At 39.9% G+C, this 27193-nt stretch overlaps 1 protein-coding gene across 7 annotated transcripts; it reads right to left on the bottom strand.

The window, feature by feature from the left end:
* Positions 1-82: 82 nt before the first annotated feature.
* On the bottom strand, positions 83-27193 carry LOC131531237 (GTPase IMAP family member 8-like). 7 transcript variants are annotated; one of them, XM_058761892.1, is made up of 9 exons: positions 27112-27193; positions 23396-23533; positions 22845-22869; positions 22727-22773; positions 13489-14154; positions 11357-12019; positions 7619-8251; positions 5777-7389; positions 83-496 (listed from the first exon to the last, which is right to left on the bottom strand). In XM_058761892.1, the coding sequence occupies exons 6-9, from the start codon at positions 11700-11702 to the stop codon at positions 488-490; spliced, it is 2601 nt and encodes an 866-aa protein (XP_058617875.1). In that variant the 5' UTR covers positions 11703-12019; positions 13489-14154; positions 22727-22773; positions 22845-22869; positions 23396-23533; positions 27112-27193; the 3' UTR covers positions 83-487. The 7 variants fall into 7 exon arrangements, with proteins under 7 accessions (XP_058617875.1, XP_058617870.1, XP_058617874.1 ...); XM_058761887.1 differs by lacking the exons at positions 11357-12019; positions 13489-14154 and adding an exon at positions 18940-19629 and having other exon boundaries at positions 7619-8245; XM_058761891.1 differs by lacking the exons at positions 22727-22773; positions 22845-22869; positions 23396-23533; positions 27112-27193 and adding exons at positions 14930-14968; positions 15462-15543; positions 16312-16819.

Below are 27193 nucleotides of genomic sequence, written 5' to 3' on the forward strand. Positions count from 1 at the left end.
ACACAAAACATCCAAACTGATGCTTTTACTGTTGCAAAAATGGATGATTTTATGATCAAAAACAATAATAACCAATACAATAAACAATAATAAACATTTATTTAAAAATATATATACACAGAGATTTATTAATAAAACAGCATAAAACGCGTATATACAACTATGAGCTGTCATGTTTGCCAGCTGGGGACTTTATTTATTTGTGAGACCCTCCCACCTGCCAAATGCGGGTGAAACACAGTAGTACCGTGTAACTCCATCACTCTTATTAGCCACTTCGGCAGAAAGCACCTGAAGTAATCAAATCAAATGTGTGCACTGGAAGAAGAGTACTGTATCAAGTTGAGTGTCAAAGCAGTCTGTAAGCACTACAGATTTCCCTTTACCACTGTTCCCTCGCTCTCCGCTCACTGGTGAGTGAAACCCTGCTTCAGCTTTGCTCCACAGCAAAATGTAGGCCCAGTAACTGCTCCATTGTCTGGTTTATTCAGTATTTCTAAAAAATATATTATAAATATTTTAGCACAAGATGAATTGCACAAAATCATATTAAAGACATGAAGAAATATGACATTAATACAGGTATAACTGAAATATTCTACAAATTGATTAAAGCAGTTTCAATTATCTTTAATGTATTTTGGAGTTTAAATATGCTTTTGTACTTTTTAATATACACAAGGAATTTATTTTTGCAATATACACAACCACAACAAGATATAGTAGAGTACATTAAAGTTTTCCAGTTTTCAAAGTGTGTGTGTACATGCATCTTTCAAACATTTCTTTTTAATGGTTTTGCAATTTAATAATAGTGACACTGGCAGTTGTAGTAATTTAACTTTAGTTATTGAAAAACTTTAGTTATTGAAAATGTTCTTGTTACACATCAATGTGAAGCCTAACATATATTGTAACTGTAGTTCAACTAGTATAAAAGTGTTTATAAATGAAATGTGAAGAGCAGGACTGTCGTGGTATCAGATTTTTCACTACATGATTATTGTGGACAAAAGAATTTATGATGACGATAAATCGCGATATCTCTAGAAATAGTCTCTGTTACGTATGGTAACCTCGGTCCCTGATGGAGGGAACGGAGGCATTGTGTCAAAGTTTCCAACACTAGGATTCGTTCTTGGGAGCCCAGACACCTCTGACATCATTGAAAAAAGGCCAATGAAATTGGCGTGCAAAGTTTGCATAGCTGGCCAAACCCCAGACATCCGGACATTTACTCGCTTGTTCTGTTCTAAAGAGTCGAGAAGCATCTCAACCCATGCACTGGCAGTTCAGAGTTGTTGCCTAAGGCACACAACGTCTCCATTCCCTCCATCAGGGGTCGGGGTTACCATGCGGAACTGAGACGTTCCCTTGAAGTCGGTCACTTCGAAGTTGTGTCAAAGTTTCTGATACTAAAGGCCTGTTCGCACCAAGGACGATAACTATAAAGATAACGATAAAAATCTAGTTCTAAAAATTGTTCTCAATATTAAAGAACAGTAGAGTCCACACCACAGCTATAACGATAAGGCACAGAGAAACAATGTCTTTGGGATCACTTTCAGAACATTTTTTTTTCAGCTGATGAATGATACAAATATTGACACCCAATCAGAATCCATCCTGCTATAACGAGCTCAAGAACTTAAAGCAACACACGAGCATGCGCTTAGAATTAAAACACAATATCGTCTGCTGGTGTGTATGCTAATATCGTTCTCATTATAATTATATTTATGGTTATCGTTCTTGGTGTGAATGGGCCTTAAGGGTCCGTATACAACAGGCCACAGCTGCTGAACTACGTTACGCGTCCACGGGGGTGCAGATATTGTCATCAGAAGAGCCACCAATAACTCACCTTAGCCGGAGCCTTTTCTCATTTGGAAAAACAAAACAGTAACGGCTGAAAGTCCTGGTAGTTAATGCTGGGAAAGCGACCATTCCCTGAGTGCGGAAAGAACACTACAGAGGTCACATCCTACCCGAAGGGGAGGTAAGATGTGAAAATCAACCTATGGACTCACTGAAGGAATGGTGACCCATACTCGGAATTTGTGCTCTGCATTTAACTCATCCACGTGCACACACACACTGTGAACACACACCTGGAGCAGTGGGCAGCCATTTATGCTGCAGCGCCCAGGGAACAGTTGAGGATTCGGTGCCTTGCTCAAGGGTCTCACCTTAGTCGTCGTATTGAAGGTGGAAGAGAGCGCTGGGGACATCCAGAAAGCATACTTTCTCTGCATCACGCATCTCTGCCAGGTTGAGCCACAGGTGGCACTCCTGGACCAATAGCATTGACATTGCCCTCCCCAAAGCCTGTGCCGTGACCTTCGCAGTGCAGAGGGCATAGTCAGTCGCAGAGCGCCGTTCCTGCAAAACCTCTGGGTTGGGACCACCCTTGTGCAGTTCTTTCAACACCTAGGCCTGGCAGACCTGCAGGATGGTGTTAAGGGTAGATGCAACTTGTCTAGAGGCTTTATAAGCCTATGCCACAAGGGACGAAGAAAACCTACAGGCCCCAGATGGGAGTCTTGGACGGCCCTGCCAAGCGGTGGAGGAGCTGGTATATCTTGTCCTTCCTTTTGTCAGTTGCTCATGCACTTCCGGGAAGAAAGGAACTGGGGCCGGGCAAGGCTTGATGTCGTGCTCAGTAGGGCTGCGACGATAAATCGATGCATCTCGATTTTTAGAAAGGGGTGTGGCTGTTACGGGAAGCAGACTCAAACAGAGGATTAGTTCAACAACAGACATTTATTTACAAAACAGTGGAGAAAAGCTGACTGGATTCGGTGAGTAGATGCTTGGAAGGACCAGTTTGGAGTGCGATGAGGGATTGATTCAATATCCTTGACTTGACAGGTATACCAGGAACTATGAGCAGGACACACACCTCACACAGGCTGAATAGCAGACTTCGGGAACAGATCACTGGAGCAGACAGACTGGGTACACAGGAGATACATCGCTGGAGAGAACACTGGAAGTAAGTACACAAGGAGGTAAGTAGCAGGTAAGTCGCTGTGATAGCATAAGTCCACTCGGAGCTTGGACGACCATGGCTGAGCAGGGAGCTTGGACGACCATGGCGGAGCAGGGAACTCGGGTATATAGCCCCCCCCCCAAAATATTTTTGGTGAAATTTAGAACTTTTACCCTCTGGAAGGGCTCTGGGGGGTGCTCTGGCAGCGCGGACTCTTGGGGGCGCTCTGGCAGCGCGGACTCTTGGGGGCGCTCTGGCAGCGCGGAGTTGGACGGAACCAGCGGAGACGACGGAGAGCTGGACGGGACCAGAGGAGACGACGGAGAGCTGGACGGGACCAGAGGAGACGACGGAGAGCTGGACGGGACCAGCGGAGACTCTTGCGAGGAGCAGGCACTGGAGGGCATTGGCGGGGAGCAGGCAGTGGAGGGCACTTGTGTCCAAGACATCCCCTCATACTCCACCAATAACCCAAGGGGTACTTGTGGGATAGCCTTATTCACTGTCGGCGGGCTTGCCATATTCACAGTCGGCGGGCTTGCCACATTCACAGTCGGCGGGCTTGCCACATTCACAGTCGGCGGGCTTGCCACATTCACAGTCGGCGGGCTTGCCATACTCTCTGACGGCGGGCTTGCGTGAACCGCGGACGGCGGCCGGGATGAGGCCGCGCCAGCGGCTTGGATTGGCCGCTGGCGACGGCTGGCTTGCGTTGGCCGCGAACGGCGGGATTGGGAGAGCCGCAGACGGTGGCTGGCTTTCGTGGGTTGCAGACGGCGGCGTTAGTTTCCCCTCGAACGGCGGGCTTGGGGTGATCACGGAAGGTAGAGGGCTTAAATGAGACGGGTCTGAATGAGGAGCGGCTGATGGGCTGAGAACTGGAGCTGGTGGGTCCTCCTCTTCACCTACGAAGTATGAGGATTCGGCTATCCATAGGGCGAAGCTCAAATATTGTGCCAAACACCAACTGGGGTTACCTGATGGCATCAACATTTGGATTTCCTCATCCAGCCCGACTCTGAAACCCTCCATTAAGGTGAGGTCACTGGAGATGGCTCGTTGACTGGTATCTACAAATTCTTCCACGTACTCCTCCACACATCGTCCATTTTGGAAGAGGAATATAGTGCATCCACCTGAAAGAATGTCCTCTTCCCTGGGCCACACGTTAATGGAGGCTATTTCCAACCTCATCTTCGGTATGGGTCCGATCTTCTGTTACGGGAAGCAGACTCAAACAGAGGATTAGTTCAATGACAGATGTTTATTTACAAAATAGTGGAGAAAAGCTGACTGGATTCGGTGAGTAGATTCTTGGAAGGACCAGTTTGGAGTGCGATGAGGGATTGATTCGATATCCTTGACTTGACGGGTATACCAGGAACTATGAGCAGGACACACACCTCACACAGGCGGAATAGCAGACTTCGGGAACAGATCACTGGAGCAGACAGACTGGGTACACAGGAGATACATTGCTGGAGAGAACACTGGAGGTAAGTACACAAGGAGGTAAGTAGCAGGTAATTCGCTGTGATAGCATAAAGAGTCCACTTCGTATAAACGTTTCAAATAAACGTAGACAAACGAGATCGGACACTGTAAGTAAGGGTGGTGATGAGGTCTGAATGACGTGCAGGTGTGCTCAATCAAGGTTCAGGTGAAACCAGGTGCGGGCGGTTGTAGTGGTAGGAGGAACAGACAGGAACGTGACAGTGGCCAGCTATGCAAATTTCGCTCACCAATTTCATTGGCCTTTTCTCAATGATGTCAGAGGTGTCTGGGCTCCCAAGAGCGACCCCTAGTGTTGGAAACTTCAACACAACTTTGAAGCTACCAACTGAAAGGGAACTTGTGTTTACACCGTACTGACCATCAGGCATCACTAGAATGTGGTGTTTCGAGTGCTTCAGAACAGTGAACAGCAAAGCAAATGGTTCAATGGATTCAAAGTTTCGAAAAGGTTTGTTTCTCCCATCAGTACAGCTTCAAAGTAAAACAATTTATGAGAATAAGAGTTTTTTTACTCCAAACTTGCATTATAACATCATCAGAGTGTTTGAAATAACTTCCTTTTGTAAAGTAACGTGGTTTCTTATCACAAAAATGAGGCAGAAATTATATTATAGCGTTCTATACAGTGATAGCACTGCATTATAATCAAACATTATCCTAATGAAAAATACCAGAGATGGCTTTAAGAACTCAGATAAACCATAAACTGTTGTAATTGTAATTCTCTTCATGTTTTATCAGTTAAAACATTTCTTTCTGTATTTTGTTGAGCTACAGTGAGCAATTGCTGGTTGCCTTGGTCCATATAAGAGATTTCCTGGTAAGCATTTTGTTTTTATTACTCCTATGAGTATCGCTTGTGGACTTTCTGTGTGAGGGCGCCCTCTGGTATTGGGTATGAATGAAGCAAATCACATGTGAGAGTTTAACGCTGTATGCTTTTCATTTTTAAATATCATGGTTATCGCCAATACCGGTATATCACGACACCCCTAATAAACACAATAACAATATTTCATACTATGATCATCATCAATACTGATATATTGCGACACCCCTAGTAAAGAATTACAATTAAATTATACTAAATGTACTTGGAAGTTTTTCCATTTTAACACAGTATATTAAAATATACTGCAAACATCTTAAAGTTGATATTAAACTACAGTTACTAAAATAACACATTTAAAATTCACTTAGTACAGCACATTTAAAATATGAAAATGTGCATTGAAAAAAAAGCACAACTTAAGTGTATTTCTTTTTCACCTGGGCTTTCTCTTTTTCATGTTTGATCTGAAGATCTTCTTTCTCTCTCAGTCTTCTTTCTCTTTCTTGTTTAAGTTTCTGATAATATTCATCCCACGTCTCCTTTTCTATCTTTCTCCTTCTCTCCTCCTCTTCTTCTCTTCTTTGTCTTTCCTGTTGTTTTTGTTTCTCCCATTCCTCTCGTTCTCTTTTCATCTCTGTTTTATATCGTTCTTCTCTCTCTCTATATTCATCTTCTCTTCTCTTTCTCAATAGATCATGATTTTGTCTTTCTTCCTCCATCATCATCTTAATTCTCTCTCTCTCTTGTTTAAGTCTCTGATTATATTCATCCCACATTGCCTGTTCTCTCTTTCTCCTTCTCTCATCTTCTTCTTCTTCTCTTTGTCTTTCCTGTTGTTTCTGTTTCTCCCATTCCTCTCGTTCTCTCTTCATCTCCTCTCGTATCTTTCTCTCTTGTTCCTCTATGTCTTTAATGTCTCTTTTATATTGTTCTTCTATTTCTCTAAATTCTTCTTCTTTTCTCTTTTTCTCTTTGTCATGATTCTGTCTTTCTTCCTCCATCATTCTCTCTCTCTCTTCTTCATGTTTGGACTGAAGATCTTCTCTCTCTATCTGTCTTCTCTCTCTCTCTTGTTTAAGTTTCTGATAATATTCATCCCACATTGCTTGTTCTTTCTTTCTCCATTTCTCCTCCTCTTCATCTCTTCTTTGTCTTTCCTGTTGTTTCTGTTTCTCCCATTCCTCTCGTTCTTTCTTCAGCTCCTCTCGTATCTTTCTCTCTTGTTCCTCTCTGTCTTTGATGTCCCTTTTATATTGTTCTTCTTTCTCAATTAATTCTTCTTCTCTTCTCTTTTTCTCTTTGTCACATTCTTCCTGCATCTTTATCTTCATCTTCTTTTTCTCTTCTTTATGTTTGTTCATTAATTCTTCTTTTTCTCTGATTTCTTGCTCCACTTTATCCATCAGTATCTTCTTTTGTTGTTCTTGTATGTCTCTCTCCATCTCTCTGAACATCTTACATGAGTAGTAACTCTCTCCGTTCTCTTTCACCATGTTGTCTATCTTCTGCAGTAGATCAGTCACCTGTGTTCGGTCTCCAGACTCATTATTAAACACATGGGATCTGTTTCCACACGCTTCTATCAGCTGATTCAAAGGAGATCCAGGTTTTCCCAGAAACTGTTCAATGGTTTTCTTCTTCAGAAAGTCTCCTCTGGTGAAGAGCACTATGGTGTACTTTAAAGAGTTTTCTCCAAACGTGTCTTGGATGATCTTCACTGCTCTTTGTTCTTCTTGAGTGAATCGTCCCACTGGAATCAGTAAGAGAAACACATGTGGTCCAGGCAGGATCATGTGGATGCTGTTGCTGATTTCTCTCTGGATTTCTTCATTACTGAGTTCAGTATCAAACAGTCCTGGAGTGTCGATCACAGTAATGTGTCTGCCGTTGATTTCAGTTGTTTCTCTCTGACACATTATGGTAACAGATGTTTCAGAAAAGTCTGATATAAACACTTCTCCTCCTAAGATGGTGTTTCCAGTTGCACTCTTCCCAGCTCCAGTTTTTCCCAGCAGCACAATCCTCAGTTCATCTTCTCTTTCTCTTGAATCTAAAGATAGATTTTTTTTTTTTTAATTAAAAACCGTATACTGAATTTCAACTGAATGTTGTCAATTATCTAGTTCATCAGAGAATATTCTGTATAATTTATACATTAAAACATTAAAACATCATATTATTTCTTCTGAACTCTGCATATAATGTTATTCTCACAAATTTGTGTAGACTTAACAATCATGAAACATTTGTTTAATCCCTGCAGATTTTCAGATCATTACCTTGTGACTGAAACCACGTCTCTAATGAATGGATTCTCCTCTTCACTTCTTCTAATTCCTTCAGTTTCTCCATCTGTGCCTCCATCAATGTCTCTGTGGAGAAACAAACACCACTATTTTCCTCAACCATCTGCTCCAGTTTCTCCATCAACACAGACACTTGTGTGTTCAGGTCAATCAACTGATGTCTTCCTCCAAAACTCTGAATGACAGACTGTGTTTCTTCATTTAGTTCTGCTGTCTGATGCTCTGGATTCTGCTTTATGAGGATCATGATGTGTTTGTTGATTCTTGAGCTGAATATCCTCTGGATCTCCTCTATTTCTGCTCTGTCTTCATTATTAAGTGGAGCATCAGGAATGATGAAGATGAAAACATGAACTCCAGGATGACAGAGAGACACACAGCGGTGAGTCTGACGCATCACTTCCTCCTCTGAGAGCTGAGTGTTGAACAGAGCTGGAAGCTCCAGCAGACTGATCAGACGTCCATCAAGCTCCACGTCTCTCCTCACACACTCTGAGCTGAGCTCTGATCTTCTCTCGCTCTGCTTCAGGATCAGGTTTGAGATGAAGGATTTTAATCCTCTGTTACTGCCACACACAACCAGATTCAGCTTCACACCCTCTGGAGCTGTGTCAAAGGAATAAACTAGTTTAACAGTGTGATTTGAAATGAGATTAACACTACATTCACATCATGTCAGAATTACTGCAGTTTGGCCACAAAAAGCATTTACAAGCTGTGATACTTGCCAAAGGGGCTGTAAGTATTGACCATGCAGTGTGCCAAAACTTGCTTTAGGCACTTTTTTTGTTGTTGTTGTTGTTGCTGTTATTTTGCAACTGTAAACTATGGGAATAAAAATTTAATCTTACTTAAAATATTAAAATAATATTAAAATATTATTGCTGTTGTCTATAACTTCATACCTTTTGGAAATCAGATTATCACTTGATTCACTTAATTATTGACAGGAACAGACATTTTGAAATGGAGAGTCCAAACTTTTGCACAGTAACACAGTTTCTGTTTCTTTGATTCAGTTGTCCAGCACGCTGAATTTTGAATCTCTGTGTAATGCAGTGATATTGCTGAAAAGTAACAAACCCTGTGTTTCTGATATATTGATTTATTTGTGGTGGCCTGCCACAATATCAAAACTGACCACCACAAATAGATTTTCCAAAAGGCTTTGACTTCGTTGAATAAACATGAGCACAGCATGTTTCAAAATCAAAATGCAGCATGGGAGTTTTTATATGAATGTTACCTGACATGAATCATTGACCTTACATTTTACTTTAGACTGAAGGAAAAAGAAAAATGCTGAAGACAAAAAATGGCAGCAGAGGTAGCAGAGCATCACAACAATGAAAGTAAGTTACTTGAGACCACGGGCGGCGCCAGGGAGGGGCTAGCAGGTGCTTCAGTACCCCCATAGCACTCACAAATATTTTTTCTGGAAGCAATTTTATACAGCCTATATTGTAATAAATAAATGAATAAATAATTTAAAACAACAAATAAAATAAAAACATTTTACTCATTACGTATGCGTATCATATATGTGGCGTGACGTGTCACGTGAATTAGCTACGCTGTCGCGCTTTTATTATGTATTAGCATTTCATTTTTAAAAAAAATGGAGCGGTTCCTTCTGCCAAGTAAGCAATGTCGTAATTGTAATTTAGTTCCTAGTGAAAATGAGAACCTTTGCCCGAGGTTGAGAACGTTTCAGATGTTGATTCTGAAACAGAGGAGTCCGCTGACGCGTTTGCCGCGGATGCAGAGACGGCAGCTAGTACAACTTCAAGTTCCATTCAAATTAGCATCACAAGGTCAAGTGTTAAGGGGCCTATGGATTTAAGCCAGAAACCAGACGAAGGACCAAGACACCCTATCCGTAAATACCCAGCCCAGATGTTTGGAAACCAGCAAAGAAGCTTCCAGTCTGGATGGTTTGACCAATTTGACTGGCTGGAGTATTCTGTTGATTAGCAGCATTTTGCTTTTCATGCAGACATTTTGCAGCTGCGATTGGCCATGCTTTCTGTCTAGAGCCTTCACAATTTCTGGATTCCAGAACTGGCGTAAAGCACAGCAGAGTTTTAAAGCACACGATATTAGTGCTGCACACAAATTTTCTATGGAGGCATGGTGTGAATTTAAACAGAGAATGCAAGAATACTGAACATTATTGATAAGGGACATTCTAAAGTGGTTGAAGAAAATCGGCATTATATGAAGGCTCTGGTGGAGAGTTTGCGCTACACGGCATGTCAGGGCCTTGCTCAGCGTGGTCACAGAGAGGATGAGCAATCAGCGAACAGGGGAAACTTTGTCAAACTCCTCAATGTTCTCAGCATGTTTGACCAAACTGTTGCTAAAAAGATAGCTGACAATCCGTCAAATGCAAAATATACTCACCACGAAGTGCAAAATGAGATAATCACTATTATGGCTGATATGGTAAGGAAGCAGATTAGCGATGAAGTAAGAGATGCTGGTTATTTTGCGTTAATTGTAGATGAGAGTAAAGACATCAGTAAAAAAGGACAAATTTTGGTAGTAGTTCGCTACCTACATGCCGGGAATGTCGAGTCGAGTTGAAGAAACTTAGTGAAACACGTTGGGCATGTCAGCACTCTGCATTGTGGGCAATTAAAAAATCACTCTGCGCCATTCTGACCACTTTGCAGGATATTCAGGTACAAACGAAAGCGAGGCGAAAAACAGATGCAAGGGCAATGCAGGGGCTTATCGACCAACAGTTTGTTTTGCATCTCGTTTTATTTGAGGACATTTTCCAGGTCACCAAATTTGTATATAATAAATCAAAACAGCTAGCTATACCGTTATCAGCATATGTTGAAGTAGATTCGGATTGACACTGAGAGAATATGTGGCGTCAAATGCCGAAAGCTTTGTCATCACTCCGTTATTCTGTTTTTACTTTCACTTTCTGTAGTGAATTGACTGAGATTAAGACGTTCACCGGCATACCTCTTGCGCAAAATTTGCACGTTGCTTATGTGATATCCATTGACTCGCCTTCACGGTTTAAAACAGAAATATATCCAAATTTGCGACGTAAACATATAATATACATATAATATATAATTATATATATATAATTGCGCAGCTCCCCCTGTCAGTGATCTAGCACCTCTCAGCACCTGCCTTCAAAATTCGCTGGCGCCGCCGCTGCTTGAGACAGGAATCCACTACACGACTTTCAAAATCTGAAGAGACTTTGAAACACTAGGCACACTACAGGATCTAGAAGAACAAGATCGGGCTTTCAATTCATTATGAACACAAAAAACTCACGCACAAACATGTGCCTTGCTGCTGGGAGATGTGGGACAAATGGAAACAATATGGGTTGTAAAATCTAAATTCTGTGTCCATCATACACTACGTGATTTTCTATTAACTGTGTCAACTCCAACGTGCAGACTGACTCTGACATTCGGCAACCAGCGTCAACTTCTGCAGACTGTAAACCAGAGTAAAAATCTGGGCAAAAGTTGTGTAGTGTATTCCAGTCTTTAGGGTCTGGTGCTGCCTAGGGATTATATTTTTGAGTCCATTTTAGGTAGCTTATGTATAAAAAGTATATTTATTCATGTGTGGTTCACCTATTATAGATGCACTGTACTGTAAATAACCCATAAACTTATTACTGTATTCTCACAAAGTTGCGTTATTCAGTGAGAGAAATGAATCACTCACCCAGTGTCTTGATCTTCTTCTGTAACTCTTTGATTTCATTGTCTCTCACTCTCAGTTTCTCCTGTAGATCATGTCTGACTCTCTTCTCTGGAGCTCTCAAATACATCTGAAGAGAATAGGGTTCAGTCTTTATGCTCTCTATACAGTCAAACAGGGCTGAGATCTTTTCAGAGTTTCTCTGGTCCTTTAACCCCATCACACTGTAAAAGCTCCCATAGAGACTCACAATCCTCTGAGATTCTGTGGATTCTACAAAATCTGTCACACTTTGGTCAACAGAGAGTTCAGTAATGAAAAGCACCATGAAGTGCTCTTGTGAGTAAAATATTCCTTTAATCTTCTCCATTTCTGCTCTGTCTTCATTAGTAAGTGGAGTAACAGGAGTAACGAGGATGAACTGATGAACTCCAGGATCACAGAGACACACAGCGGAGAGTCTCCCGCATCACTTCCTCCTCTGAGAGCCGAGAGAGAGCTGGAAGCTCTGTTACACTTATCTGACGTCCATCTATATTCTCCTCTCTCTTCACACACTCTTACTTCCTTCTTTCTGAGGTTTACTCGTTATCCCTCTAAACATTCTAGACACTGAGTTCTTGAGTGTTGAGTTATTTCCACACAGCACAATGTTCAGCTTTGGTTTCCCAGTAGTCCTCACTGAAACTAAATTTAGAAACAGTAGACTCAGTTCAGTTTTGGTACCAAATGTACACTTCCTTACACATCAACAAAAATATTACATTGTAAAATATGATTAGACTGCAATACATTGTTTTATCAACTGAAGGCTACTTTGCAGTAGTTTACTGACTCACTGTTTGAGTGAATTGGATCTCTGACAATCAGGGCTTGACATTAACACCCGCCAACACGCCAAATGCGGGTGGATTTCAGCAGTGGCGGGTAACACGGTCGCTCCCACTAGCCACTTTGGTGGGTTGAATTTTACTGTATATACAGTAACGGAGCTCGACATTAATGCTTGTCCAGGACAAGTAGATTTTTTGAAGGTGCAAGTGAAAGAGAATTTTACTTGCCTGACAGGACAACAAACGTGATTAAAATATCTAACAAGGGAAGCACCAACATTTCAGCAAGAATTATTGATTTTATTGCATTTGGTGCGAACGGCAGTTGATAGTGGATAATGTACTGACAGTGACACGGTCGTGCAGTTAAGGCTCACGCAGCCTGTGTGTGTGTGTGTGAGAGAGAATCTCGTGGAGAAATCAAAACAAATTAACACAGCTGCTCACAGAACAAACATACTGCAAATTTAGTTTTTACATATATATACAGTCTATAACATGACATGACCAAAAGAGTGCAATTTACCCTGAGAACCAGTATGACTGCAAATTTGACATTGATTTTATGTAAGAGTTCAAACAAGTAGTTAATATTAAGTGACTTACATTTTAGACACAGTCAATGCTGACTGTTTTTGCTCGATTTAATGAAAATAGTTCCAAACAAACATCACAGAATTAGTTGCGCATGTCTGAGCAACACATGCGCTGTTTCATTACCGAATGATTCAGTGTATCGAACTAATCAATGATTCAATAACACATTCATAAAGACAGGCACTTGTGTCATTCTTGAATGAATCAGCCATCTGAATGAATCATTTGAATGAATGACTCAATGACTCACTTAATAAGACAGTTACTTGCTGCCACCAGCTGGCAGTTTACTTTTATATGTCTTTTATATAGGCATAAATGACCAGGAAATCAATTTAGGTCAATTTTAGTATGCAGTCATGAACTTTAATCGTATAAAATGTAATTTCCCAGCAAGAAAATGATGGCCGGTGAAAATGCTGAGTAGACCACTAGCCACAGTTAATATCAAGCCCTGCTGACAACACTACAGCCTTCAGAGGAACAGTTCACTCAAAACATCATAAAGGTGAAGTTACAAACATAGGATTGTCCTTTTTACATTGAATTTCTTTACAAACATTTTAGAAGCTTTTCAACCAAAACAAATTAGTAAAAGAATATATACTAGCTCAAGTCACACAGTAGTGCTCCTCGTCAGTTCCTGTTTCTTACGCCGTAACCATTAAAGGACACAAAAGCATTAAATGATCATATTTTTAGAGGTGAAAAAAGACTTTAACAAACCTCCTCCGTCACGTTCTGTTTCTGTGCTCTCTTTGAGATCAGAATCCTTCTCTTTCTCGTCTCCTCTGACTGAAGCTCCAGATCTGCTCTGATCTCCATCGATTGTTGACATCTCACAGATGAGGAAGTCTTTACGTTCTTTCTTCAGCATCTCTTCTGTCTTTCTGAACAACTCAGATCGCCATCCTGGGTTTACTGTATCAAACTTCAGATGTCCTCCTCCACACTCCTTTATTAAATCATGAATAGAGTAATTCCTAGAAGTGAATATAAATCCACGTGTCTCTTCATCAGTAGTCAGCACTATAGTGTGTTTAATGGCCTGCTCACTGAAGAGGTTCAGCACATATTTCACTCTGTGTCTGTCGTTCTCATTGAAGTCCTTACTCTGCAGTACGAGTACAAACACATGAGGTCCTGGAGCAGACAGAGACACACACTCTCTCACTGTCTGTGTGATCTGTTGCTGTGTGAGATTCGTCTGGAGCAGGTGAGTGTTGATGACGGTGATGTGTCTCTCCTCCACCTCCGTACTGAGTCTCACACTGTGCTGCTGTGAATAAGATGAAGCTTCTCTGTGAAATGCTTCTGTTCCCAGTATAGTGTTTGCCACTCGTCTGTTTTCTGATCCATTCTTTCCTATCAGCACAATCCTCAGATCACTCACTGAAAAACAGCACAAACTTCAATCATCATTTAATAATTTCATATTAAAAATTCTACAGAACGAGCAGATTTAACACTAGTAGTAGTGTTAAAATATTAAGTAACAGATCTGTATGAACGAGTTTTGTGGTAGTTTTATGGTGGCTTTTTGTTATTTTTGTAGAATCAGTGTCTTCCTTAATTTTATGAAAAAGAGCATCTTTCATTAAAAACAAATAAAATACAGTACACTCTAAAATTTGTTGAGGTTGTTTTTTAAGTAGTCTACTGCATGACTGCATTATAGTTCTATATATTTCGATATGTTGCTTCAGAATTATATTCATTCTGAAATGCGCATTACAGAAAAATCTGAATTGAATGTTTTATTTTAATGCTGTTTTATTTTGAATTTTATTCTAAAGTGGGTAGAACAAAAAATAACCTAATATGACAAATATTTCCAGATCAAAAAATTCTTAATTTTACTTTGGCTTTATAGTGACAATATAAATGCCAATTATTTTATTATTTATTTATTTTGTTAAATTATACATTTTCACAGATTCTGCAAGGGGTTCACAAACTTTCAAGCAGAACTCTCTCTCTCTCTCTCTATATATATTACCTAATACTTATTCTCACACAGCTTAACTTAAAATTAAATCTTGACATATTGGGACTAATTTTTATTTTTGGGTGACCTACAGTACACTTTAACTGTTACAACATAATATTACAGAACATAAATGTTTAACTCATCTTAATATTACTGCCAATGATTTAATGTACTTACTGTTAGGACGAACATGATCTGGACTGTGTCTACCTGCTGCTGCTAGAGAAGAACAATCACACACACACACACACACACACACACACACACACAGAGAGAGAGAAAACAGATGCTTTCTCCATTATAAATGACTTTAAAAGCATATGTGCACTGAAAAGCTGTGACTTCACAATGTTTGCAATTAATAATTGAACTGATTGAGTGCAGAACAGCGTGCTGATGATACACAGATCAACACTGTGTCAAAATTACACTTCAACTCCAACTTACTGCAATGATCTACAGCCTACAGAAAAATATTAAACAGGCTGTTGCCACAAATCATCAATAAATGTAAAGAATCACAGACTAATAAAAGAAACCTCACGCAGAGGTTTAGTTACTTCCTGGTGTTCAATGACACGATTAAACATAAATATAAGAGCGCAGTGAAATATCATTCAATAAACTAAACGAAGTAAATACTGTTTGCTAATACTTAACAAATCGAGGAAACGTTGCTGCATATATTTGTATCCAAGCTGATTCTTACCTGACGCCATTTTCACAGCATCGTGAATCGAAACCGAAAGTAAAGCACTGATAGAGAGCTGACCAGCGCCCGCCTGCAGAGACTGAGAAAAATGATTTTATATTTATAGAAATGAAACTTTCTGCGTCCATTTATTTTCCTTCCTTAAACCAGAAATAAAATACGGAAAACGCGGTTTCTTTAATTGTTCTGGTGAATAGAATAAGCAGATACAAACTCATAGAAATTATTATTATTATTTTTTAAAATATATAAATGCAGTAGCAGCTCCTGGTCATTAATTTGGTGAAGGTGATTTCACCAAGTACAACATGTTCCTGGATCAACATTCCATTCAACCAATCAGAATTCAGGGATAACTTTTCAGGAAATATCTGTTTTAGGCTTATGATCAGGGTTAGGTGCTTCTACACCCTTGTTAATCAGCTGTCATTTACCACTGATTTTAGGGATAAATTATGGGTAGGGTTAGGTTTAGGGGTAGGGATTGGGTTAAGTCTATAGTTTTGGACAGTAATGTTGATCCAGGATCAACAAAAGATGTCTTGCTTGGCAAAGTCACGGCGACCCACAACACATGCAGACGCACTTCTGGAAGAGGTTTTGTGTCTTTGCCTAATTCAGCCAGACGGTGGCGCTCTAATATTGCATACAGTCATGGCCGAGTAAAAGTAAAAGTACTGCTTTTGCAATTTTATATAGACTACTTAATCTAATTTTATATTAGCACATATTTTTATAATCCTACTGCTCAAAATACCTGGGATTAGGAAAATATAATTATATTTTATATTATATAACCTCCATTATTAGTCACTATTGTCTCAATAGTGTTGATTATTTTCTCCACCTGGACTCTGTTGTTCCTGTACTCATCTTGTGTGTTTCTCCAGTGTTTATTATCAATAACATGACAGCCACCTCCACACTTATCAACAAATCACTTCAGATGAACTATATTTTCCACAAAGTCCTCAATGCGTTGATCCTCATCAAGTTCATCACCACGAGTAAAGACGAACATTGAGTACTTCCAAACTTCTTCTCCAAACAAACCCAGCAGTTCCTCCACTGTCTCCTCTTCTTGTTCAGTGTAACGACCTACTCTGAGAACAATCAAGAAAGCGTGGGGTCCTGGAGCACATTCAACAATCAATCTCAGCATTTCCTTCTTCACATCTTCCTCACTACGACTGCTGTCACAAAGTCCAGGAGTGTCAGTAACAGTGATCCTGTTGTTTCTGTCTGTTCTTGACTCGCATCGGAAAGTTTCTGAATGAGGTGAACTGGAGGAGATGAAAGCATTTTCACCCAGTATTGTGTTCCCTGTGCTGCTTTTTCCATCTCCACTATTCCCCAAAAGCACGATCCTTAATGGTGTTTGCTGGTGTCCTATTAAAAGAGTAGGACAGTTAAACCTTTGGTCAGAACATGTTGACCTACTACACATTTATCATTATTATTATATTATTATTAATATAAAATGTAATTAATTCATTCAGTGAGAACCATTTTTAGGGGTGTAACGGTACACAAACATGATGGTTTGGTAAGTACCTCAAGGTTTTAACGTTACGGTTCTGGGGTGCGTTTCCCAAAAGCAACTGTGGTCGCAAGTTCCATCGTTACCAATAGAGTTCAATGGAACTAACGACAATAGTTAGCAAACGATCAAGATATGCCTTCAACGACAAAGTTTTGAGTTCTGAAACTTGCAGGATGTTTTTATAGTACAATGACCTCTTATATATATCAAAAGATCAAGGCAATTTTGGTTTCTCAGTTCATGACCCCTTTAAATTAACTTCTAAATTATAAATTTTATATTTGTTCAAGTATATTCATTTACACAGTGGCTGTCATAACTTATAACATTTATTTAAACATACATTAAATAATTTAGACATCACTAACATGTAAAGTAAAATATAAAATGTATATAGTCTAATATTTCACAAAATTCTCTTCTCTAGACTTTATTTCTTTAGTGAAGTAACGAGCTGTGGACATTGATGACTTGCCTGAGGTAAATGAAATACTACGTGACATTTTGTTTTGATGTATTTCCACAGTTGAAACACAGATTGAGCAATCACATGAGGCATGAGATGTACATTTATGTTTATTTCATGATAAAACTAGTAGTAAAGAGGAAGGGATGATCACGCTCACTCACGCTGCTGAACTGAGGCACCTACAGAGAATGGGAATCTATGTCATTGTGCACTGCATTCTGGGTAGTCGCTGCCATGTTTTAGGACGCGCTAAGTACCGTACAATGAGAACAAATACAAATCACCAGACAGAGGAAAAAACAACTGTATTTACGTTCATATTTTTTAAAGCTGCTTGCAGTTGCTTAGAATAAATGGACTAATATTTGAATCTCTTGCGTTCAGTCGAGCACTCAGTCGTGTGGCCAGGACACATACAAATGTATACTTCATTAAACAACAAAACTATTATATTGTAAAATATAATTACATTGCAGTACATTCTTTTATAAACTGAAGGTTTGGGTACATTTGCTCTAAAATTTCAATGGCACTCATAGCTTTCAGAAGAATATTTCACCCAAAACTGACAATTATATTATCATTTACCCACTTGAAAAGTGGAATGACCATTTTACTATCGGGGGGGAAAAAAACACAAAAAAAACACAAATGAATCCTACAAGACTTTGTTTTTTCTGTCAATGTCTTAATACTCTATTCAAAAATATCTTTGAATAACTTTTTTGTTTTGTTTTGTTTTTAACCAAAGCAACACAGATCAGTAGAAATAAATACTAGTTTAAGTCACACAGCAGTGCTCCTTTCTCCCTGTCATTTTTTTCTCTAAGACAATGTAACTATAAAAGAACAAAACAGTAATTCATTGATCATATTCTTAGAGGTATAACCCAGAAAGAAAAAGTTTGACAAACCTCCTCCGTCATTTGCTCGTTATTTCCACACAGCACAATGTTCAGCTTTGGTTTCCCAGTAGTCCTCACTGAAAACATTCATTAGAATATAATTAGATTGCAGTACATTCTTTTATAAACTGAAGGTTTGGGTGAATCCACTCTCTGTGTCTGGATCTATAACAACATACAGACTGTCTGCACTCACGCTACAGCCTTAAGAGGAACATTTCACACAAAATGAACAATTATATTATCATTTACCCACTTCCAAAGTGGAAAGATGAATTCACCATCAAAAAAAAAAAAAAAAAACACAAATGAACCCTACAAAACTTAGTTTTTCTGTCAAATGTCTTAATACTCTATTCAAAAATATCTGCATTTTTGTTTTCAACCAAAGCAAAACAGATCAGTAGAAATAAATACTAGTTTAAGTCACACAGTAGTGCTCCTTATTTTTCTCCCTGTCATTTTTTTCTCTAAGACAATGTAACTATAAAAGAACAAAACAGTAATTTATGATCATATTCTTAGAAGTATTACCCACAAAGAAAATATTTGACAAACCTCCTCCATAACTTGCTGTTTTTGTGCTCTCTTTGAGATCAGAATCCTTCTCCTCTTCGTCGTCGTCTCTGACTGAAGCTCCAGATCTGCTCTGATCTTCATCCTCTGATGTTTCTTCACCTTCATCCTCAAACATGTTACAGATGAGACATTCTTTACATTCTTTCTTGAGTATCTCTTCTGTCTTTCTGAACATCTCAGAGCGCCATCCTGTGCTTACTGTATTAAACTTCAGATGTCCTCCTCCACACTCCTTTATTAAACCATGAATAGAGTTATTCCTAGAAGCTAATATTGATCTGCGTGTCTCTTCATCAGTAGTCAGCACTATAGTGTGTTTCATGGCCTGCTTACTGAAGAGGTTCAGCACATATTTCACTCTGTGTCTGTCGTTCTCACTGAAGTCCTTATTCTGCAGTACAAGTACGAACACATGAGGTCCTGGAGCAGACAGAGACACACACTCTCTCACTCCCTCTATTATCACTCCCTGTGGGAAATGTGTCTGGAGCAGATGAGGATTGAAGACTGTGATCTTTTTCTCCTCCACCTCTTCACTGATTCTGTCACTGGACTGCTGTAAATAATATGGAGCGTCACGGTCAAGCGCTGCTCTACCCAGTATAGTGTTTGCCACTCGTCTGTTTTCTGATCCATTCTTACCTATCAGCACAATCCTCAGATCACTCACTGAAAAACAGCACAAACGCACAAACAAAATGCAATAACAAACACTGCACAAGAATTTCATATTAAATATTCAACAGAACAAACAGATTTAACACGAGCACTGATGGTAAAATATCAAGTAAACCTTTCATGAGGATTTTGTCACTCTTTGCAAATCTTGATGTTTTCTTGTTTGAATAACACAAAACACAGAAACAGCTTCAACTGCAACATGCTGAGATCATGTTTTCTCTGGGCCTCTGTATTAAGAGTCCTGTATGGTGTCTGACATCACTGCTGTGACGTATAAATAAGCTCCAATGAGATCTCAGCTATTACGGACTGTAATATTTTTCAATCCAAGACAACTTACGCCAATCTGTTCCTCAATAAAAAGTTATTTTATGGGTTCAGAAGACCTGGAATTCAGGCCCAGATCTGTATGGATGAGTTTTATGGTAGTTTTATCCCAGATAACAAAATTCCTGAGGCCCAGATCAGGCCCACACCTGACTCTTTCATCTGGACCACATACTGCTTGGAATGATGGCACTTGGGCGGTCTGCTCCTGTTCGCCAGATTTGGGCCACAAGTAAGTCAAAGGAAGGCCCAATGTCAGCCATGAATAAACCAAATAAAGCAGAACTGGCCCAAATCTGGGCCACATTTAGAAACCGTGACAGTAAGAGCTATCATTATAGTGCACTTCTGTTTTTATGCTGCACAGTACACACACACACACACACACATATATATATATATAAACTGCCATTAAAAGCATGTTTCAAAAAATAAATAGCTGGGTATATAGCCTTCTGAAGAGTAATATCCAGATCACCCTGCATCAGTTAACTGTGTTGCATCCTACTAAAAGTAGCCAAATTCTACAAGGCCATATTTACAAATTCAAACTCCCATTTCAATTAGTCAGCGTCACGTGCTGCATCCAGACCAGAAGTGGCCCTCATCTGTTTTATAATATATGGGGCATATTTGCCATGTCAAATGTGGGACAAGTTAGGCTTACATACTGATTAGCCAATGATGACTATGCCATATATTTGCCAGAAGTGGCCCATATTGTTATTAATTATTTGGGCAATATTTGTCATTTTATATGAGGGCCACTTTAGGATCACAGCCACATTAGCCAGTGCTTACTGTGCCATAATTTTGCCAAAACTGGCCCAGATACGTTTTAGAATAAGTGGGCCACATTTGTGGCATAATATAAGCCATTTCAAGTGTAGCCACTTCAAGGTCACATTCAGTTTACACATTGCAGTATAAAATACTTATATTAACTAATATAAAACGCTGAAAGACTAGAGCGGCGTCTGAAGAGCTCGCGGGGAAATGTACTTAAATTAAGCGCGAGCTGGCAGTAGAGCTGTGCGACCAATCAGACTTTAGTTTCGGTTTCGAGTTGGCTTTCTACCGTTATGACAATGTGACAAACATGATAAAGCGATCATTGAGCAGCATGCTGTTGCTTTCCTTCACTGGCCGCGCTTTCGACCCTCATTTAAAGTCTGAACTTAACGTCGATGCTTTATTTTAAGAGTTATTAAAAGCTCATTAAACTGCGAAAGAGAAGCTTGGGCTTTCAGGCGCGCGCCTAAACCGTCAAATAAACATTAAAATGTCAAAATGTCCGTTTTGGTGAGTATTTATTTACTTCCCCATTTGCTCAAACAGCAAAATAAAAACTCGACGGTGTTTTCACGAGTTTCAAAGAGAGGAAGAAATAGAGACAGATTAATATCAGCGGTCCGAAGAGAGAAGGATGTCAAGGGCGTCCAGAAACGCGTCGGAGGATTGATAGGTAAATGAGGCGCAGTGTAATGGAAAGTTTGCAAAGAAACTTTTGTTGAAATATGACTATCTGTACGGTGACCGGGAGGGGACATGTTCGGTTTACTTAGTTTTGTCGTGACCACGAGTTTAATGTTTAATATTATTAATATGCTGCCTACCATATATTTTGCTAATTTTGTAAACGCCTGATAATTATGGCAACAAAGATTTGACTTTATGATGCTATGTATTTAAGCCCGTGTGTGACGATCGTGTTGTGTTTTCATTTACAAACGAAAGTACACGAATGATTCATTCCTCAAGGAAGCCCTATAGTATTTCTAATTATATTCTATTAATTGGCCTAATAATATGAAATGTTCAATTAAATTTTTAAACTGCACTTGCAGTAAAAATTCCCCCAAGTCATAGCATAATCAAAGCTTTATTGGTATGATGTCTGGCATTTACAGTAGGCTATTATTTACAAAACTATTCAGAACGTTTAGTAAAGAGATCGAAATGAAGGTGGGAAATACAAAAAAATATGACCAATTATATAATATATTACTGTGGCTGCTCAGAATTCTGTGTATGGATGCAATAAATCAGCATAAAAGGAAGCACATCATTCATGACAATTAATTTTTGGGTATTATTTGATCCTATGTATGTTTGCATATTTAGCATTTTAAATGTCTGTTTAAAGTTAGGAACAGAAATTGAGTACTTGGAGTTTTGTCATGTCCCGCAGTTTTGGAATAAAATCAAGCCTTCATTATTGTGGGAGAAATAACTCTGAAGCACAACTGTTTTTTACAAGCAGTTGATACATATTTTGAATTATTGTACATTTGGATATTAACTATCCCAGAGGCCTGCTGCTGCTGTTTCTACAGCACTCAACACTCCTTCTGTTTATAATGGCATTGTCTGTACTAGCTTTCCTTTATTTAAAAAAATAAAAAATAAAAAATACTACTGTAAAGTAACCTAATGTGATAAGGAAGTAATACATTTGCAACCAATAATTTTAAGTGGTTGCAACTTTAATGGAAATTAAGCATTTTCAATTTATTTGTACACTGTACATTATTATTTACACAACAATAATACCACAATGGCTAAAGCAACATTTTGGCCAAATATTGCAACAAATTAGTTATTTTATAACCCAATTTATTTGGACACAGGACTACTACTTAAGCACACACCTCACATCAGTCCAACATCCAGTCTCATTTGTTTGACATTGTGGATACTTACCCTGTTTTCTGTGTTATGCTCCTGCAATCTGCTCGTGTGTCTGCTCTGTACTCACCTGCTCCATCCATCTGTTCAGCTCCAGTCATCCACGATCTCCTGCATCTGTAAGGAAAGCACATTTAATTATTCTTCACTTCATGTCCATATGAACTGTTACTGTCCAGTCTACTCACCAGTATCTTGCTTTGATGCTCTGTGCTGCAAAATAAATACCTGTCTCAGTATTTCTCTGTCTCTGAGTCTGCATTCCATAACAGTAGTTATATTGTGTTTTATATTGACACATGGTTAGGTTTAGGGATAGGGGTTGGGTTACATGCTCGTATATGTGTAAATACTGTAATGTAAATAACATTATTGTGACTGTATACATTGAAAAATCACACCCCAACATGCATGCAATATTCATATCAAAATCCATTATAATCACAAAGTTGGAGGGGCAACTTTGCACACTGGCACAATGGATTATAAGTGGCATTATCATGCATTATAAATGTACCAAATCCTTGTTATTGTACTAAATAAAGTGTGTTAGATTCTACATTTAAAATTAGAAACGGTTAGTATTCGATGCCAGATAGCCTATTTATTAATACTCTGGATAATTGGTTTTTAGAATAGAGATCACGGTTCTCCCAAGATTCTGAAGCAAAACATTAGACAACTACACAATATGTAGGCTAATTCACAAATTAGAATCAAACAAAAAAACAACACAAACTGATAACACTCCTGGAGACAGTCTTTCTCGTGCTGTTCTCTAATCTCTTTCCACTCGTCTCTGGTCCCAGTACAGCACTTGGAGCCTTTTCTGCCTCCTGCTTCACATCATTAATCGTAGTATTCTTCCTCAGTCCACCTGTAAAAGCATAAATTTAGATCTAAATGTCCAGCTGCATATTTGGGTTACACTTTATTTTACAGTGTCCTTGTTGCAGTGCAATTTTAAATTTAAGTACTGAGTAGGCTAATATTTATTAAGTCAAGTTGAGCTTTATTGTCATTCCGCTACATGCGGGGCATACAGTGCAACGAAATGTCGTGCCTCACAGGACCACGGTGCTACATAAATACAGGCTTACAGCAATGAAGTAAAACAATATAAACCTATACAGAACTATCCTACTGATAGATTCTGACTATAAATATACTATATATAAAAAATGTTTTACCTATACGTAAACTAAAAAAACAAGCAATACAAACTATACGAGTGCTTCAGATAAATACTGTACATGTGCGAAGAGAAACATTGTGAGTAAGCAGCTGGCTGGGGAACAGTGCAGGATGATTTGTAGTGCATGAGCATGTAAACGTACATATATTACGGTCTTTTTGTGGGATTTGTATACACACAGCAGTGTGTGTGAAAAGTGACTAGTGCGCATAGAGGAGGAGAGTGTGCTACTACAGGTGGTTTGTACAGGCCCACTCACCTGCGTGTAGCACACTTCGATTGCACAAAAAAAGTTCCATAAGTTTCAGATGGACCATGTTTCAGGAGGTAGGGGTTTGTATGGGGGTGGCGGGGTGATTTGAGTTCAGGGCTCTCACAGCCTGGGGGAAAAAGCTGTTGAGCAGTCTGGCAGAGCGGGATCTGATGCTCCGGTACCGTCTTCCTGATGGTAGGAGCTGGAAGAGACTGTGGGAGGGATGTGTGGAGTCCTTCACGATACTATTGGCTTTGCTGGAGCATCGTGTGAGGAACATGTCCAGGATGGAGGGGAGAGGGGCACCGATGATCTTTGCAGCTGTGTTCACTGTCCGCTGGAGGGTCTTGCGGTCTGCTGCAGTACAGTTCCCGTACCAGACAGTGATGCAGCTGGTCAGCACACTCTCAATGGTGCCCCTGTAGAAAGTGGTGAGGATGGGTGGAGGGAGACTTGCTCTTTTCAGCCGGCGGAGGAAGTGTAGGCGCTGTTGTGCCTTCTTGGAGAGTGACATGGTGTTGGTGGTCCAGGTGAGGTCCTCTGTGATGTGCACCCCCAAGAATTTAGTGCTGCTGACTCTCTCCACAGTCGAGCTGTCGATGGTCAGTGGGGGGTGATCAACGGAGTTTCTCCTGAAGTCCATCACAACCTCCTTTGTCTTACTCACATTGAGGGACAGGTTGTTAGTGCCACACCATTCAGCCAGCTGTGCCACTTCCTCTCTGTAGTGCGTTTCATCATTGTTGCTGATGAGACCTACCACTGTTGTGTCATCAGCAAACTTGATGATGTGGTTGGAGCTGGACTTGGCAGTGCAGTCGTGGGTCAGCGGCGTGAAGAGCAGCGGGCTGAGCACACAGCCTTGTGGGGCACCTGTGTTCAGTGTGGTAGTGCTCGAGGTGTTGTGGCCGACACGGACTGACTGAGGTCTTCCGGTTAGAAAGTCCAGAATCCAATTACAGAGGGAGTTGTTAAGGCCCAGCAGGTTTAGTTTGTTTATGAGCTGTTGTGGGATTATTGTGTTGAATGCTGAGCTGAAGTCAATGAACAGCATTCTAACATAAGAGTCTTTGTTTTCTAGGTGGGTAAGAGCCAGGTGGAGGGTGGAGGAGATTGCATCGTCTGTAGAGCAGTTTGGACGGTATGCAAACTGGAGCGGGTCGAGTGTGTTGGGGAGGCTGGTTTTGATGTTGTGCATGACTACCCTCTCAAAGCACTTCATTATGATTGGAGTCAGTGCTATGGGATGGTAGTCATTTAGACAGGACACAGGTGATTTCTTTGATACCGGTATGATTGTTGTGGATTTGAGACATGTGGGGACGACTGCCTGGCTCAGCGAGGTGTTGAAGATATCTGTTAGGACATCTGTCAGCTGTTCAGCACAGTCTTTCAGTACACGGCCAGGTATGTTGTCGGGACCCGCAGCCTTGCGTGGGTTGATCCTAGATAGGGACTTCCTTACGTCGGCTGGAGACAGACAGAGCGCCTGGTCGTTTGGAGGTGTGGGCAGTTTTTGTGCAGGTGTGTCATTCTGCATTTCAAACCGTGAATAAAAGTGGTTGAGTGTGTCTGGGAGGGATGTGTCATCATCACAGGCCTGTGGCGGGGGCTTGTAGTCTGTGATGGTCTGAATGGCTTGCCACAGACTCTGTGTGTCTCTGCTGTCTGTGAAGTGATTGTTGATTTTTTGAGCATATGACCGTTTTGCATTTTTGATGCTGCGGGACAGATTGGCTCTTGCTGTTTTGAGGGCTGCTTTATCTCCTGATCTGAAAGCTTCATCTCTGGTCCTATTAACATCACATACTTCCTATATGGTTGAAGTTTTTATTTTGTTTATTTATTTTTACTGGTTTTAGTGTTTTATATATTTATATATTAAGACATTTACAGATGTTTCATTTTTAATGATTATGGGAAACCAGTTAAAAATATTCTAGGTTCAAAAAAAGTTAACCTCAATCAGCGGCATTTATTATATCACAAAATTTCACAATGTCACATTAATTAATACCACAAATAATTTTTATGTTAGGTTTTATGCACCTTGGTAAAACCTCTCGTTATAATCATTGAAGCAGTGCACACTGTAAGTTAAGTTAAGTTAGTTAAGTTAGTGACGTATTGTCAAGTATGGTGACCCATACTCGAAATTAGTGCTCTGCATTTAACCCATCCAAGTGCACACACACAGCAGTGAGTAGTGAACAAATGCGCACACACACACACAGTGAACACACACCCAGAGCAGTGGACAGCTATTGCTCCAGCGCCCGGGGAGCAATTAGGGGTTCGGTGCCTTGGTCAAGGGCACCTTAGTCATGGTATCGAAGGTGGAGAGAGTGCTGTAAAATGAATCTCTTACTTGCATGCTGCATTGTTGTTTATTATGAAAATGCAGAATTCAGAGCGCGAAATTCAAAACTCCGGTGCGATGACTAATCTAAACGCTGATTGGCCACTACATTCATAAACTCAACATGAACAGGTGTGATTGGTTTTAAGGCTTAGCAACATAAACAGATTATGTAATGCCGCAATCAACATCACTCATTTTTAACTTTAATCGTCGACAGCCATAATAAATTTGGTGGTAACACAGCCTGAAAGCCCATATTTCAGAACTTAACTTATGTCAGAAAGCAAATTCAGAATTATGTCATTCAAAATTAGTGCTACGTTATCGGCTGAAAATTGATTTTTCCTCAGGGGAAAAAATGGCAGCTACAGCCACAAAATACAGCAGAAAAGCCTAAAATAAACAAAATTTGGTTATACGACTTGATAAATGTCAGGCAAAAACATCACGTCAGAGTCAACAAAAATGACCTCAATTTTAAACCTCAGAGACATTTACGTTATTAACTGTTACCACCCCCCCACCCCCCTCAAAAAAAAACAAACAGATAGTTTAAAGGTCATTTAAACTGTAAAAACAAAGTTTCCGATGCTTGAAAACACATATTAACAAAGACAAAGACATGTTTAGAAAATCTGCATGTACCTGCACATTTTCGCTCCTCATCCACATCCTTGATCTGCTGAAACGATTGAGGTGATTCCCGCTTCGACGGCGCCGCCGCTCC

The sequence above is a fragment of the Onychostoma macrolepis genome, chromosome 22, assembly GCF_012432095.1.
Source record: "Onychostoma macrolepis isolate SWU-2019 chromosome 22, ASM1243209v1, whole genome shotgun sequence".
Lineage (NCBI taxonomy): Eukaryota > Metazoa > Chordata > Actinopteri > Cypriniformes > Cyprinidae > Onychostoma > Onychostoma macrolepis.

Coding starts and splice junctions, on each gene's coding strand:
- LOC131531237 (XM_058761886.1), bottom strand. CDS start 22,790: ATGTGCTTTCCTTACAGATGCAGGAGATCGTGGATGACTGGAGCTGAA. Junction 8,246..18,939: donor AACAGCAAGTTATGGAGGAG/GTTTGTCAAATA, acceptor ACACAGCTCCAG/AGGGTGTGAAGCTGAATCTG. Junction 7,390..7,618: donor GACGTGGTTTCAGTCACAAG/GTAATGATCTGA, acceptor ATCTATCTTTAG/ATTCAAGAGAAAGAGAAGAT.